Source organism: Stegostoma tigrinum, chromosome 10 (genome assembly GCF_030684315.1).
Source record: "Stegostoma tigrinum isolate sSteTig4 chromosome 10, sSteTig4.hap1, whole genome shotgun sequence".
NCBI lineage: Eukaryota > Metazoa > Chordata > Chondrichthyes > Orectolobiformes > Stegostomatidae > Stegostoma > Stegostoma tigrinum.
Window position 1 is genome coordinate 17,976,644 of NC_081363.1, and position 16,894 is coordinate 17,993,537.

The 16,894-nt window shown below is 40.3% G+C and overlaps 1 protein-coding gene across 3 annotated transcripts in view; it reads right to left on the reverse strand.

Annotated features, from left to right (window-relative positions):
• Nucleotides 1-1,334: 1,334 nt before the first annotated feature.
• Nucleotides 1,335-16,894, reverse strand: part of fbln5 (fibulin 5) — an 89,761-nt gene continuing 74,201 nt past the window's right edge. For 2 of the 3 annotated variants that reach the window (XM_048538224.2, XM_048538223.2), the window contains exons 9-11: nucleotides 16,208-16,334; nucleotides 15,853-16,048; nucleotides 6,922-14,574 (exon numbers count right to left, since the gene is read on the reverse strand). In XM_048538224.2, the coding sequence (XP_048394181.1) occupies nucleotides 14,413-14,574; nucleotides 15,853-16,048; nucleotides 16,208-16,334 (485 nt within the window). In that variant the 3' untranslated portion in view covers nucleotides 6,922-14,412. Of the gene's footprint in view, nucleotides 1,390-6,921; nucleotides 14,575-15,852; nucleotides 16,049-16,207; nucleotides 16,335-16,894 lie in introns of those variants that run through there. The other variant, XR_009446223.1, reaches the window with a different exon arrangement.

Sequence of the window (16,894 nt, forward strand, 5' to 3'; positions counted from 1 at the left end):
ATATGCATGGAAAGTTCTTTACGCAGGGGGTGATGGGTGCCTGGAATGCATGGCCAGCGGAGATGGTAGCAGCAGACACGATAGTGTCTTTTAAGATGTATCTGGACTGGTACATGGATGGGCAGAGAGCAAAGGGATACAGACCCTTAGAAAATGGATGACAGGTTTAGACAGAGGATCGCAATCGGCGCAGGCTTGGAGGGCCGAAGGCCCTGTTCCTGTGCTGTAATTTTCTTTGTTCTTTGTTCTTTGTACACTTCATAGAATCCTCTACAGTGTGGAGGCAGGCCATTTGGCCCATTGAGTCCACACCAACCCTCCAAGGAGCATCAGCTCCCACACCCATCGTCCTACCATACCCATGCATTTACCATGGCTAACCGATCTAGCCTGCACATCCCTAGATATTATGGGCCATTTAGCATGGCTAAGCACATCTTTAGATTGTAGGATGACCCAGAACACCTGAAGGAAACCCATGCAGACATAGGGAGAATGTGCAAATTACACACAAACAGTCACCCAAATAAAACCCATGTCCCTGGTACAGAGGGACAGCAGTGTTAACCAGTGAGCCACTGTGCCACCCTTCAAAGTTCTAAGAGCTACAGAGATCAAAGGGTATGGAGAGAAATGTGAACAGTGTACAAAGTTGGATGATCATCCATGAGTATATTATATGGTGGAACAGGTTCAAAGACCAAATGGCCTAATCCCATTCCTATTTTCTATACTTCTACAGCTTCACAGGCGAGAGAGGTTGTTTTACTGTCTAGGAAATGTAGAGTGAAGGGGCATGGTATCTGGACAAGGTTAATCGTTTAAAACTGAGGCAAGGGGCAATTTCTTCTCTCACAAAGATTATATTTCTTTGGAATGCTCTATTATCATTGCCTCTCAGTCACGAATCGCAGATCACATCCTGAGTGAGACAGTCTGAGTGAAAATATAATTTGGGGAATTGGAGGCAGTGTGGGAATTTGGTGCAAGGGGAAAGAGGCGCTTTTTGCTTGAAGTTTTCGGCTCATAGTTTGAAAGGATTCTTTTAAACAGGATCAGGGGCCGAGCACAAAATAACGACATCATAGTTAAACTGCAAGTTCATTGGTTGGTGATAGCTACTAATTTGACTATCTATTACAAATTACTCAGATTAAAGGGAAAATAGTTACAGGCTACAATCTAAAAGATCAGTACAAAACTTTTAAAAATCAAATTAAGAGCTAAATTGTCAAAATAGAGATGTCAGGCCAAGTGATGTACTACAATTGTGTTATGTGAGAGCTGGTGGACCCTTTTGTAGTTCACAATGACGACATCTGTAGCAGGTGTTGGTTGCTTGAGGAACTCTGGCACAGCGTTGATGAGCTGGAGTCTGAGCTTCGAATGCTACAGCAAATCAAGGAGAAGGAGAGTTATCTGGATGCTGTGTTTCGGGAGGCAGTCACATCCTCTAGATCATCTATCTCGAATTCAGTCCATGATCAGGAAGAGGAGGGTATGACTATGAGTGAGGCAGGTAGAGGAATCCAGGAGGTGGTGCTAAAGGAACCTCCACCCTTGAGCTTGACTAACAAGTTTGAGATTCTTGCTCCATTTGTGCCTAACAGTGGGGGCTATAAGGAGGATGAGCAAACTGACCATAACACTGTGGAACAGGAAGAAGGGGAGAAAAGAGAAATATAGTTGTGATCAAAGATAATATAGTCAGAGGAGTAGACACTGTCCTGTGTAGTTACGATCAAGAGTCCTGAAGGCTTTGTTGTCTGCCCAGTGCCCAGGTTCAGGATATCTCATTGGGATCTCAAAGGAACTTGGAGTGAGAGAGGAAAGATCCGGATGTTGTGGTCTGCATAGGTAGCAACAATAAAGGTAGACAGATGAAGGAGGTTCTGCTGGGGAAATATGAGCAGCTGGGTACTAAATTAAAACATAGAACCGGAAAGTTAATAATGTCCAGAAGGGGAAGGAGGGAGCTGTTCCGATGGGATAAGCTTCACCTCAATCATGCTGGGATCAGACTCCTGAAAAATTACACAAGTAGGACTATGGGTAGGGCTTCAAACTAAGTCGTGGGGTGGTGGGATGGGGGATGGGGGGTGTTCAGTTGCACAGAAAATGTCAAAGCAGGTGCGGAGGGCTCAGCAGAGGTTACTGAAGTTTCCAGAGCAAGTAATAGGACAGGCGTGGAAAGGGTTAAGAATCAACAATGAGAAGGAGGGCCAGTCAACGCAGGACTGAGGGTGTTGTACTTAAATGTATGCAGTATATCAAACAAGGTAAATGAGCTTGTAGCAAATGAAATTGGGAGGTATGACGAGTATCACAGAGATGTGGTTGCAAGGGGATCAGGGCTGGGAACTAAATATCTAAGGTTACACGTCCTGTCAAAAGGACAGCCAGATAGGCAGAGAGGATGGGATCGCCTTGTTAATAAGAAATGAAATTAAATTTACAGCGAGAAGTGACATAGAGTTGGAAGGCATAGGATCTGTGTGGGTAGAGTTGAGGAACTGGAAAGGCAAAAAGACCACATTGGGAGCTGTGTTCAGGCCTACAGAACTCAGAATGTGGAGATGAAAATAAACCAGGAGATAGAAAAGATGTAAGGAAGGCACTATTACAATAATCATGGGCAACTTTAATACATAGGTGGGCTGGGAAAATCAGGTTGGTATTGGATCTCATGAAAAAGAATTTGTGGAATATCTATGAGATGATTTTTTTGGAGCAGTTTATGTTGAAGCCTACTACAGAACAGACAATTCTGGATTTGGTGATGTCTAATGAGACAGTGATTAGGGGGCATGATTATAATATGATAGAATTCACCCTGCAGTTTGAGAGGAAGAAGTTAGAATCTGATGTAACAGTGTTACAACTGAGTAAAGACAACTACAAAGACATGAGGGAGGAGCTGGCCAGAGCTGATTGAAAGGGGAGCCAAGCAGGGAAGACAGTGGAGCAGCAATGACGGGGGTTTCGGGGGGTAATTCAGGAGTCACAGCAGAAATTCATCCCAAGGCAGAAGGAACATACTAAGGAGAGGATGAGACAAACAAGGCTGACAAGGGAAGTCAAGGAAAGCATAAAAGCAAAGGAAAAAGCATGCAATGTGACAAATATTAATGGGAAGCCAGAAGATTGGAAACCTGTAAAAATCAGTGGAGGATATCTAAGAAAGCAATAAGGGGGGCGGAGATGAAATAGGAGAGTAAGCTAGTTACTAATGTAAATGAAGATTGCAAGAGTTTTTAAATATCTGAAAGGTAAGAGAGAGGCAAGAGTGGACATCGGATCATTGGAAAATGAAGCTAGGGAACAAAGATATGGTGGAGGTACTGAATAGATACTTCGCATCAGTCCTTTTAGTAGATGTCCCAGTGGTATACCAGAACTTCAAGTAGTGCCCATAACTAAGGAGAAGGTGCTGGAGAAGCTGAAAGGTCTAAAGGTGGATAAATCACCCAGACCAGGTAGATTACATCGTGAATCCTGAATGAGATAAACGTTTTGGTGGTGATCTTTCAGGAATCAATGGATTTGTGTGTGGGGGGGGGTGCCAGAGGGCTGGAAGATTGCTAATGTAACACCCTTTTGTTAAGAAGGGAGGGAGGCAGAAGACAGGAAGCCATAGGTCGGTTAGCCTGACCTTGGTTATTAGTATGATAATAGAGTTCATCATTAAGGATGAGATTGCGGAGTACTTGGAAGTGCATGGTAAAATAGGGCGGAGTAACACGGTTTTGCCAAGGGGAGCTCATGCCTGATAAATCTGTTAGAATTCTTTGAGGAGGCAACAAACAACTTAGAGAGAGCCAATGGATGTACACTATTTGGATTTCCAGAAGCCTTTGACAAGGTGCCGCACAGGAGGCTACAAAATAAGATAACAGCCCATGATGTTAGGGACAAGGAACTGGTCTAGATAAGTGATTGGTTGACTGGTGGAAAGCACAGCGGAAGCGTCTTTTTCATTGGGCAACTAGTGAAATTCCACAGGGGTCAGAGTTGGGACCACTACTATTCAAACAATGACAGGTGGAGGGACAGGTAGTGTTGAGGAAGTTGAGAGGCTGCAGAAGGACTTGGACAGGCTAGGAGAGTGGGCAAAGAAGTGGCAGATTGAATGCACTGTGGGAAAATGTGAGATCATGCACTTTGGTAGGGAGAATATTGGCTTAGAGTATTTTCAAAACAGAGAAATTTAAAGCACCACAGGGACCGGAGAATCCTGGTTCAGGATGCTCTTGAGGTTAACGTGCAGGTTCAGTTGGCAGTTGGATAGCAAATGTTAGCATTCATTTCAAGAGGGTTAGGATACAATGACAGAAACGTACTGCTGAGGCTGTATGAAGCTCTGTCAGATCACATTTGGAACATTGTGTGCAATTTTTGGCCACGTATTCAAGGAAAGATGTCGTAGTGTTGGAAGGGGTCCAAAAGAGGTTCATTAGCATGATCTCAAGGATAAAGAGCTTGTCATAATAGGATGAAGAACAAATCAGATTGAAACTTACAGAATACTGGGAGGCCTGAATAGATTAGATGCGGAAAAGGTGTTTCCACTTATAGGAGCCTCAGAGTGAAGAGATGATCCTTTGGAACTGAGGAGTAATTTCTTCAGACAGAGGGTAATGAATCTGTGGGAGTCGTTGCTACAGAGGACTGTGGGCGTCAAGTCATTGAGTGTATTTAAGACAGAGATAGATCAATTCATGAATAGTAAGAGGATCAATGGTTACAGGGAGAAGACAGGAGCATGGGTTTGAGAAACATATTGGCCATGATTGAAGAGCAGAGCAGACTCAATGGGCCAAATGGCCTAATTCTGCTCCTATGTCTCATGGCCATTCTTGCCTCCACAAAAAGTGAGTAAAATAATTTCACTTATTTCTCAACATGTGTGGATATTGTATCGATAATCCTAGAAATGCACTAACCAAGTCTTGTGAGTCATCGCTTGTGTCAAGTGGGAAAAATAGGAACATACTATTGAATTGAATGATCAGCCATGATCGTAATGAATAGTAGAGCAGATCCTGCTCCTATTTTCCATATTTCTATGTTCGTATGTGTCAAGAATGCACACAAAACTAGTAAAACACACATGACTTTAGCTGTGTTTATTTGCAATTGAATTGGTCAATATATAAATCTGTTCCACCAGTAAATTGAAAGCCTGGTTTTAAAGAGACAGAACACCTTGTTCTTGGATTAACCAGTGTAAACTGACAACTGCTCCAACTCTCAATCATATCAAGAGATGTTTGAATTTTCCTCAAATTTAGTTTTGTATTGTATAATAATGAACTTACTACCAACCTACTTAAGTTTTTACACGTCTATATCTGAATTTTCCTCTCAGTAGACAGGAATGGCTGGATGCCGGTGGAATGCACTGATATTTATTTATTTTCTGTTGATGCTGAGCAGAAACTAGAAGTGCTGGGGCAATTTGTCAAGTATGGCAACATCTGTAAAGAAGCGGAGTTAATATCTTAACTCTGTCAGACTCTTCTTCAGAGCTCAGAGAAGACAGATCTCAGAGAAGTTAGGACTCACCATCTCTTCCCTTGACTTAAATACTGAATAACATCAATTAGAACCCTTCTGGCTTTCTATTCATATTTATGGGATCTTTAAATTTTATGCTTGGCAGCATCTAACTACCAAGTCTTCATTTATTTTGTCTTTAATCCTACTAGGCATTGCTAAGCTTTCTCAAGTTAAAAGAATGCATTATCTCTATGTTAACTTTGATCACCTGGCTCCCTTCAAAAGTCTAAAACTCTTTGTTTTCAAATCTGTACCTCGAGTGGACCGAGGGAATGTGAAAAAGTTTTGTTTATTTTTTTCATGAAATGTGAGCATCACCAACAAAGATAGAGTTCATTTTTCATCCCTAGTTGCCCATGAATTGAGTAGCTTGCAAGCTAAGAGCTAACTGCATTAGTATGGATCCAGAGTCATAAGTAGGTCAGCTCAAGTCAGGATAGTAGATTTCCTTCCCTAAAGGACATTAGTGTTACTGAAAAAACATATTTCACCATAGCCTTTTATTCTCATTCATCAAGAAATGCCAATTCAAGGGGAAAACCAATATTTGAGTATGTTGATTGGATGTTAAGTAGATACTGATTGGTACAGGGGTTGCCGACTGCATCCATTAATGCTGATTAACAGCTAACTACCAGGATTTGTTTACATTTTAAAGCAAGAACGTTGACAATGATTTACCCAAGAAATGAATTAATAATTGGCTTCCACCTATTTTGTTGAATTGAAACAGGTGCAGTACATGTCTGCAAGGTATAATGTCCTGTGCATTAATATGTGTAGTTTCTAAGTATGCTACACTGTGAGCCTCACTGACAATCCTAAATTGTTATTCAAATTCTTCACACACTAGGGATTTTCTAGCAAATATTTTCCAACAGCATCACATTTTGTAATATCAATCAATCAATACTCTTCTCTCCTATGGTATAACTACTTAAGTTCCATGGTACGAACTAATAGTTGTGACCACATTGACAATCAGCAATGGTAACCATGAAACTAACTTCTAATTGAAATGCTATAGATTGCTCTGGTGAGATTTGAATGCATGCTCCTAGCACATGAGCCTCTGGATTACTATTCCAATGATATTTCCTCTATTCCAGAGTTTCCTCCCATCCTACATGTAAAGGCTTTAAATGAAATCCCCTGCTTCAAACAGAAGCATTGAAAATAACAGAGATAGTAGGAACTGCAGATGCAGGAGAAACTGAGGCAACAAGGTGTAGAGCTGGATGAGCTCAGCAGGCCAAGCAGCATCAGAGGAACAGGAAAGCTGATGTTTCGGGCCTGATTTTCTGAAGAAGAGTCTAGGCCTGAAACATCAGCTTTTCTGCTCCTCTGATGCTGCTTGACCTGCTGTGTTCATCCAGCTCTACACCTTGTTATCTCACTTAAAATAACAGTAAGATTTTGTAATCTTTCTAAAAAAACACGGGGGAGAAAATATATCTGTTTCTTTGGACTTGATAAGGGTATTGAGAGAAGCCAAGCAAATAATAATCTAGAGAGATGACTAATAGCAATAAGTAGGTTTGAAACTGTTTCGATCACCTCCTCAGAGGAAATGCCTGGGCTGGGTATTAAAGGGACAGATAGGCCATAATTATTGGCTAAATTTTATAACTGTGATGTAATCTCAAGCCTCCATTTTTGGAGATTAACTGGTAATATTACATTACTCTAGACATGGCAATCCAAGAAATCATTCCTGTCTCTTTAAGGTTACAAGTACAATTTCTTTAAATTTAGGAGAACAAAAACATTATCTATTTGTTTATAAAATACTTACTGTGTAAAATGTACATTATTCAATAGAAAAACATATTTGGTCTTCGACAATATTATTCATAAACAGTTAAATATCCAAAAGTAGACAGAAGATTTGCATTTGCTGCTTTTCCAACACTGAATTCACCCTTTTATCATTTATTCCACTATACCTGCCTCACCCTTATTCATTTTTGTCAGTTTTGAAAATGTGATTTGTGTTGTTCATCAATGAAAATTTGTAATCCCACTTTGACTCAGTGACATTAATTGGCATCTTCGAGAGGTGAGGAACTCAAGGATATCATGAAAGTTCAAACCAAGAGATACCTTACCTAAAAGTGTTACTTTTTCATCCTGGCTGTTTGCTCTACAAGAATGCTGTTGCTGGCTTCCAAATTCTGCACAAATTGAGGACTACCCCCAATAAATATTGAAACATTTTCAAAAAAGTTCGAGTTGCCAAAAGGTCATTGAAAGTTAGTGTTATGTACATGAACTTTTACAACTGTAGCCTTGGGTTTCTTTTATTTTCCTGTTTTGCATGAATTCCTGTTTTTGTTTCAAAGGATTAGATTATTTATAATCTTGTTTAATCAGGTTTGATATACAGTAAAGTTCTTTTGAATCATCTTGGGAGCCTTAGACACAAAATCAAACGAATTATTATCTGTTTCTGTTTGATTTAGGAGCTAAATATAGCCTATATAGTAAAGTTGTAGTATAACAGAAGTCATTATAGAGATTCTCTTCAAATTTAAGAATATCAGAAAAATGACAACATTGACAGATTAATTTAGGAAAAAGAAAAAAAAATCTTAAAACGTCATCATTTCATATTTCCATTCTTTATCATTTTTAATATTCTATAATAAAAAATGTTGCACCATTGGTTAAGCATTTTTCAAATGTTGTTCTAAACCAAGGTTCCATATAGATGTAAAAGAACAGAGGACACTATTCAAAGAACAGCAGAGAGTACTCCTTGGTGACTCAGCAAATATTTATCCCCTAATCAACACCATTACCTGGCTATTCATTTTACTGCTCCCTGAGGAGGTTTACTGCGCACAAATTGTTTGCTACATTGTTTGCTAACATTTCATACATTATGACAATGACCATACACTTCAAAAATGCTTCATTGATGCATTGGGAATCCTGAGATGCTAAATGAATACAAGTTTTTCTTTTATTTTGTTTCTTTCTTGAAGTGACAACCCACCAGAATCGTGGTAAATTCTATGAAACATTGACCCCCAACTTTCCAAAAAGTCTTATCTGAAAGATCGACAGGTAGACCAGCTGCTAAATTGAAAGCCATGGGAATGGATCAGCAATTGGTTGAAGGATTCATTTCAATTGGTTGAAGGATTCATTTCAATGAGTACCCATGACGCATGTTAAGCCTCAGTGCTGAATGGAGAAACTTAAGCCTCCACTTTTCAACCACTGTTTCCAAATAATGTAAGTGGATTCAGAAATGCAAAGTAATTAAATTAATAGATGGCTCCAAACTAAGAGAGGAAGTTGAATCGGAGGAGGCAATTGAGAAGTCACAGGATAATTTAAGCAATTGTGCAAAGTTGGACATATATGGAAGTGGATTGGACAACAACAGATGAAAACAGATCCACATAAGTGTAAAGGAGATTAGAAGTCAATACTTAGTGTTTAAATATCCAAGAACGAAGCTGAATGAGACTGAGGAGTTATCATTAACACATCAAGCTTATTCAGAGTAGGAATGCACAAGACTAATAAATTGTTGAAATAAATAGCCCAGCTGGTAAATCATAAGTTAAATAAGGTAACAATGACCTTTATACTTCTCTGGTCAGAATGTCCAATACTGGTTGGCCAAGTGCTGGAGGTGATCCAGAGATTACCGACAAGGCTGATTGTGCGAGGATGCCAGAGTTGTGGGTTGTAACAGAGTTTAAGTATTGGATAAGAGTACACATGTAAAGTAGATAATGCTATTCAAAAAACACACCCAAAATATTGCTTTAGACTTTGGAGTGAAGCCTCACGTTCATGCTGGTATAATTAACTGATACTGTGAAGTGCTTCTTCAAACTTCTGTACACGAGTATGATCAGTGTGTGTTGCACAGACTCTGCTAGCATAGTGAGGGCATAATTCCTGTCATTAATCAAGAAAGTAAGAGGGATGGCAGATCATCTATTGATGGACAATATAATGCGACCAAATATCCATCTTCACCTTTTTAGCTGCACATGAAAAAATTTGACTGTCCTGAGAAATTTATCGCAGTAATTTGGCAGTTTCATGATGATGTGACCATGAATGGGCTGCTTGATAATGAGTTTCTGGCACACACTAGAATCAGGCCTCTCTGGTTTATTTTCCTTTGCCATGTTCTTCAATGCTTCCCATGATTGTGACCCTGAAATCAAAATTAGATATCGTGCGGATGTGAGGTGGCTCTGTCTGAGGTGATTCCAGGGGAAGACAAAGGACATAATTGATTTCCTGTTTGTCAATGACTATGGACGAGATTCTGGTTCAGAGGTGGCCATGCAATGTTGCACTGACATGTTTTCCAATATATGCAACAACGTTGGCTTCATGATCAGTGCAAAGAAAATCGAAGCAATGTTCTGCACCAGGAAAGCAACGCCTTGGTCTATGACTAGAGCCTGTCAGCAGTGGATAAGTTCACTTATCGCCATGACACACTCTCTTAATCCATTGACAACGAACCAGAATTGCCAAAGCAAATGTAGCCCTCAGCTAATAATGCAGAAGTGAAAAATGAGTATGTCTGTCTAAACTGAAAGTCTCTAGAGCAATAACCCTGTCCACTTTGTTCTATGTATATGAGACTTTCGACCATACTGGCATCATGCCAAGAGGCCTTTGGAGGATTTGACAATCAGGCCGTAAGACAAAACACCAGACACAAGATGCTGACCCAGGCAGGCTTGCCATGCACAGACTCCACAAAGCAATCTGGAAGACCCAGAGAATTGATGCAATTCACTTCAACCAGGGGCAACAACGAAAAGGAATTACAAAGCATCCGCCTTACATTTGACTGCCCACAGAAGTTCACCAGCATCCTCCACCTAATGCACAGTGATGTCAACGTGGTGACCCCCACGAAACAGATCCACCATGGACCTAATATGAGTGCAAACTAGAGTCAAGCAAGGCTGTGTTGTCACACCAACACTATTTCCATCTTCCTTCGCACAAATACTCCACCTATCTCCTTGAAGCTCCCCACTGAAGTGCAGCAAATCTACAGAACAAGTGGGAAACTGTTAAACAAGCATCATCAGAGGTGTACAGGAGAATGTTCTTTCGGACAAACATCTAGGAAACAAAAGTTGTCCTCTACCAGTCTACCCCATTGCATAACACTGCTGCCCCCCACCCCAAACTATCAAAATCCATGGCAAGCCAATCTTCATCCAATGGATTCTGAATCTGTGGAATTCCCTGCTCAGTGAAGCATTTGAGGCTACCTTGTTGAATGTTTTTAAGGCAAAGCCAGATAGATTTTTGAACAGTAAAGAAATTAAGTGTTATGGTGAGCGGGCCAGTAAGTGGAGCTGAGTCCACAAAAAGATTAGCCATGATCTTATTGAGCAGGCTCAACAGGCCAGATAGCCTACTCCTGCTCCAGTTTCTTATCTTCTATGTTCATTGAACAAAATGGATCAATTCTCATACCTAGATTATCTCCTCTGAGGAAGGGCAGATATCAATGATGAAAGTCAACATCACCTTCAATAAACCAACACTAACTCTGGCCACCTGAAGAATACAGCATTGAACAGAGGCCTCAGTCCCAACACCAGGATCATGATCTGCAGGGCATCAGTGTTACCTGCCCATCTTTATGCATCCGAGACACGAAAGGGTATGGCAGATTCCTCAAATCCTGAGAGAAATAGCACCAGATAATTCAATAGTAGGGATAAATGCTTCTCTCTCAGGCCATGGTTCTATCAGCTGCTACATTGCCCATACACCTGTACATTGTCTGCTTGCCAAAACAAGGTCTCGCCTCTAAGCTTCACCACAGTTACCAGAAGCCAGAGGAAGACCATCAAGGATGTCCTCAAAGCCTCCCTGAGAAAATACAACATATACGCCAACTTGTAAGAACCTCTGGCCAAGACTACCCAAATTTTAAGAAGAAGCTCCTGCAAAGGAGCATCCCCTACAGGCCTGGGTGATGGAGCCATGCATAAACAGTCGTACGAGTGCGTGAAAACTGAGGGTCACACCCACATACCACTTCAAACACCACCTATTGCAGAGTGTGTGGATCCTTTTCATCAGAATCTTTATCGCCTCAGGACCCACAACTCTAGAATGGTCCTTAAAGCAACAGATAAGCAGTTAAATCAGTGTTAAAGGGTACAAGCTTCATCAATCCCAAGTGCCCTTTTATTAACTATATATATAGTTTTATATATATATATATATATATATATATATATATACACACACACAATTTTATGAGTTCGCTGAGCTAAATCAATATCTCCAGGGAGGAACTGATTTATTTAATCTTAGACATACATTGTCCAAAGACTATACTTCTCTTTTAATTACTTCAGAAATTAGATCACTCTCAATGCCCCTAGAACAATACACAAGCAGATAGCTATTTGCCTGTAAGTTTTCTGTGAGTCACTTCTCAGGTGTTCAAGGAGTTGGTTGCCAGACAGATAAATAGAAATCCTGATGAAGGGTGGTACTTAATCTGCATTACTAAAATGAATACTTTTTGTTTCAAAGAAAATAATCCTACTTGCTTGAAGACAATAGGTGTTGATGTGAAATTTTATGAAACAAGTGGATACATTATAATTGAAAAACCCTGGTTCCCTGGTGTAGTAACATACCTGACACATTTCCATTCAACACCTATTAAATAGAACTATCATACTTTGGTGTTATTAGCTGTACAGCTAACACACACATCTTTAATAATATCCAATAACTCTATTAGCGGACACTGATTTTCAAGATTTCTCTTCCAGTGTTCAAATATTGCAACACAGAAGAAGGACCTTTTGTTCTGATTCTTTGAAAGCTATCTAGCTAAATACACACCAATGCTTTTTGCCCATCATCTGTCAGGGGTTTCTTTTCAGTATCTATTTAATGCCCTTGATACATTATTGAATCTGCTTCCATCACTCTTTTAGTTAGTCTATTCCAAGATCTGAAGAACTTACTGAATAAATTTTTAAAATCATCTCATTTGCCTCAATGGCTATTTTTGCAAAGGCTGATAAGCCATTTAAGAATTCATAATATTTTTGTTACGAAGAGGTTTTTTGTTAAGAAGAAAATGACATTAATGTGTCCCAAAGGGCCTTTTCTCAGTGGAATGTAGGAGGTTATCAAAGTTTGTAAAACAATGAGGAGTAGAGATAAAGTTAATGATAGTTGTCTTTTCCCTAGGATGGGGCTTTCAAGACCAGGGTGCACATTTTTAATGCGAGAAAGAATCATTTAGAAAAGGCATGAGGGGCAAATCTTTTACACAGAGGGTGGTTTGGGTGTGGAATGAGCTTCCTGAGGAAGTGATGGATGCGGGTACAAATACATTTAAAAGACATTTGGTTAAGTAAATGAATAGGAAAGGTTTGGAGGGATACGAGCCAGGGGTAGGCAGGTGGGGCAAATTTAGTTTGGGATTATGTTCGGCATGGGCTGTTTGGACCGAAGGATCTGTTTGCATGGTATATCACTCTGTGGCTATGACTCTAAGAATGTATAAACCATTGCAACGTACTGTTTTAGGAAGCACAATTGTTTAAATGTGTAATGAAAGCATAGGATTTGACAAAACAGCCTCCAGCTGGAAATAAAGTTGGCATTTTGTAGGCTATGCTACAGGACCAAGCATGGTGATGGAATGTTGAGAGGGTTGACAATTCAAGGAGTACACTTTCACAGTTATTGGTAATTATTCTTCTCTTCTTCTCAGTCCAGAGCCCTGAATTCATCCTTACGAGGAAATATGTCCACTCCTACTCAAAGGGAAATGAATACCTATCCGATGGGATTATTATCACTTTAAGTCCTCCTTCAAATCATACAGTCCTGGACAAATACAAACAAGGAACAAAAGTAGGCCACTCACCCCTTTGAGCCGGCTCCACCATTCAATAAGATCGGGGCCGGTCTGACCTTGACTCTACATTCCTGTGTAATAATGTTTCATCCCCTTGGTCATCAAGGATCTGTCTAACTCTGCCTTAAAAATATTTAAAGACTCTGCATCATTTGAGGAACCAAGTGAGTGAAAGGAATGTTTCGTCATGTCTAAAATGGATGACCCCTTATTTTTAAAATATGAACCCTAGTTCGAGTTTCCCTTACAAGAGGAAACATCCTTTCAACATCCACCCAGTTAAGTCCTCTCAGGATCTTATATGTTTCAAATAAGTTACCTCTGATTCTTCTGAACTCCACACGACACAGACCTAGTGTCTCCAGTCTTTCCTTATAAGGCAATCCACTCATTCAGGCATTGGCCTAACAAATCTGCTCCGAACTGTTTGCAATGATTAACATCCATCTATAAATTACCATTGCCGTTGTGTCAAAGTCCTCGAATCTCCCACCTGACAATATCAGGATTGTACTTTTACTGTAAGACTTGCCACAGTACAAAGAAAAAGTTTACCATCACCTTCTCTGAGCTTTAAGATGAATGTGGCCTTGTCAGAATCACTCATTTCATGAAGTGAAAATATCTGTCCTTTTTGTTTCCCCCTAACTCTTCACATATAGTCACTCTTCCTGAACATACTGTTCCAAACAAGGACTAAGAACATCACATTGCCTTACTGAATATACTGCAGCTTCAAGACTTTACATCTTTGTTTATGGGCTGTCATACAAATATCTCTGTCCATGCCAGGAAAAAAAAGCAGACAGAATTAAGAGTCTACACAGTTGTAATGCATTATAGAAAGCATCCTTCTGTCTTAACGGAATAAATGAATCATTCACTCACTAAAACAAATGTAGCTGAATAACCTGTCAAATGTTGGACCCCAGCAACCCCCGGAAAATCAGGGTTTAAAATGTGTATTCAGATACAAAGATAGTCAGCCTGATCACTGAGCTCCCTCGGAAGTTGATGACAGTATTCACAGTGACCATTTCCAGATCCAGTACAATTTCCCGTGGTCCGCTGACTGGGCGGGTCATCACCAAGGTGGCACTGACAGGCCCCGTTTGCTGTTGGATTGGAAAGAAGTAAAAAGAAAAGCTTGTTATTTAAGGGCTTTCAATTGCTCACCCTACCCTTGGCAATTCTTCCTCTGGGGACCTTATTTCTATCATGTGATAGGTCTCAAATTTCACAGAATTAAACCTTTGTGCAACAAATGCTGCCAGGAGAATTTGTCGTCACTGTCACAATGTGTGCTTTTGGGCACGGGGAATGAGGAAGTGCATGTTTCATAGGGAAGATTCTACAATAAGGGCTTGAACAATCAGTCGGGTTGGGGTAACAGTGATTGTTTTTACATTGGCTCTCCTTGGCTCAGTTAAGAAGTAAATTCATCCTAAAATACTGATTTTTTGGTAAATGGCCGGGGATTGACGTTGGTATTGCCAAATTAATGGCACATCAGTTCATGCGTTATTACATGTGAACGTAAGAAATAGGAGCAGGAGTAGACCACCATGCCCCACCATCATTTCACAATTGCCTTTGTGGGGCCATACAAAATTATGCCCTGAGAATGTAAATGTGATGTAGAAACCAGTCTAACTATGGAAGCAATATCCAGACTTGAAAGGACTTGGGCTTGATAGTGACTTAAATACTGTATTTTTTTTATTCATTGGCAGGACATTGGTGACCCCTGGTCAGGCCAGCATGCGTTTACCTTCCTTAATTGCCCAGAGGGCAATTAAGAGTCAACCACATTTCTGTGGGTTTGGAGTTACATGTAGGCCAGACCAGGTGAGGATGGCAGTTTGCTTCCCTCAAGGAAATTAGTGAACCAGATGAGATTTTTCAACGCTGGTTTCATGGTCATCATTAGACTGCTAATTCCGGATTTTGCTCTCTTTATTGAACTCAAATTGAACCAGCTACTGTGGCGGGATTTGAACCCCAGTCCCCACAACATTACCTGGGTTTTTAAATTAATAGTCTAGCAATAATACCATCGATAGCATGATAATATCATCGTCAGTACTTGTGTTAGGAGGGAGGCATGTAGCACACAGAAAAATACCAAATAACTTAGAGACAAGTTGTCAAACATGAGTGATTTGAGTGGTCCATGTGTCGAGGAAAGATAAGGTCAAGAATGTTGGCAGCTGTTGACTGGATTTACAAGAGACACAAAGAAAGAATGAAAGCATATAATAAAGCCAACGTGATGCATGTTTTGATCCAAACTAAAATTCAGTCGAGTATGTCATGTCTATTTTAAGAGATTAATGCTTTCAAATGCATTTTACATTTTATATTGGGTACAGCTACAGAAGTCAAGGTCTTACCCTCATGTAGAACTCCCTGCCTTCATTCCCAGATTTGATCTGGAAGATGTAGTAAGCACCTGGGTAGCGAGTCGTGGCCTGCATTTGGAAAATATCTGAGGGCACGTTCCTTCCTGACACAATGTCCATATACTTGTACAAAATGGTGAATGGCTGTTCTGCGCAGCCTGGATTCTCTCCATGACACATACAACGACTGCAACGCAAGCAGGGAATTAACAGTTCAATGGATAGTTTCCACAATGAGATGATAACCTTCCTACAAATACATTCAATCTACCATTTTTCCATGGGTTGGTGTCAACTTTGAGCTAAAAAGCTACTTCTCAGCACGGCTATCCGCCAGAGTACTCACTTTTCATTCAACTGTATATAAGGATCTTGACATTTCACTGGCTGTAGACATTTGTATCCTCCTGGAATGTTGTAGCAGTTTTGTTCTTCTGTACATGTGTGATTTGCAGCCTCACACTCATTAATATCTAACAAATAGAAAAATGTTGAGATACATATTGCACACATTCTGGTCTGTGCAGTGGTTCAAGCCTCAAGGTTCTCCCTTCCAGTAAATGTCAACAGGATGTAGTGTTGTCAGCTCTGGCTGGATGCAACCCTAGACATTTCAACACATCACCCTTCTATCCAGTTGTCCCATACTTACACTTCCCTTAAAGGTAAAGATCAAATCACAATTGTCCCACTCTCTCATTAGACAGGGACAGTTGGTGGTGGTTTGACTTGAGGGTCACTACACCTCAGGCAAGGGTGCAAAGGTGGGACCATCATGGTAACCTCAGCCAAAGTGGGAATTAAACTGTGCTGCTATCATCACTCTGCATTGCAAACTAGCCATCCAGGAAACTGAGATAACTAACTCTTGGTCACGTGACATATCCATCTTGAGGTCCCGTCTCCCCAAATCAATCATAAAGCAAATTCTCCCTTACCCTGTTGGTTGATTTGGGTCCAGACAAACAGGCATTCTTTACCCCCATACCCATTTCCAAAACCTTCAGAATTAACAAATGAAACAATGTTTTAA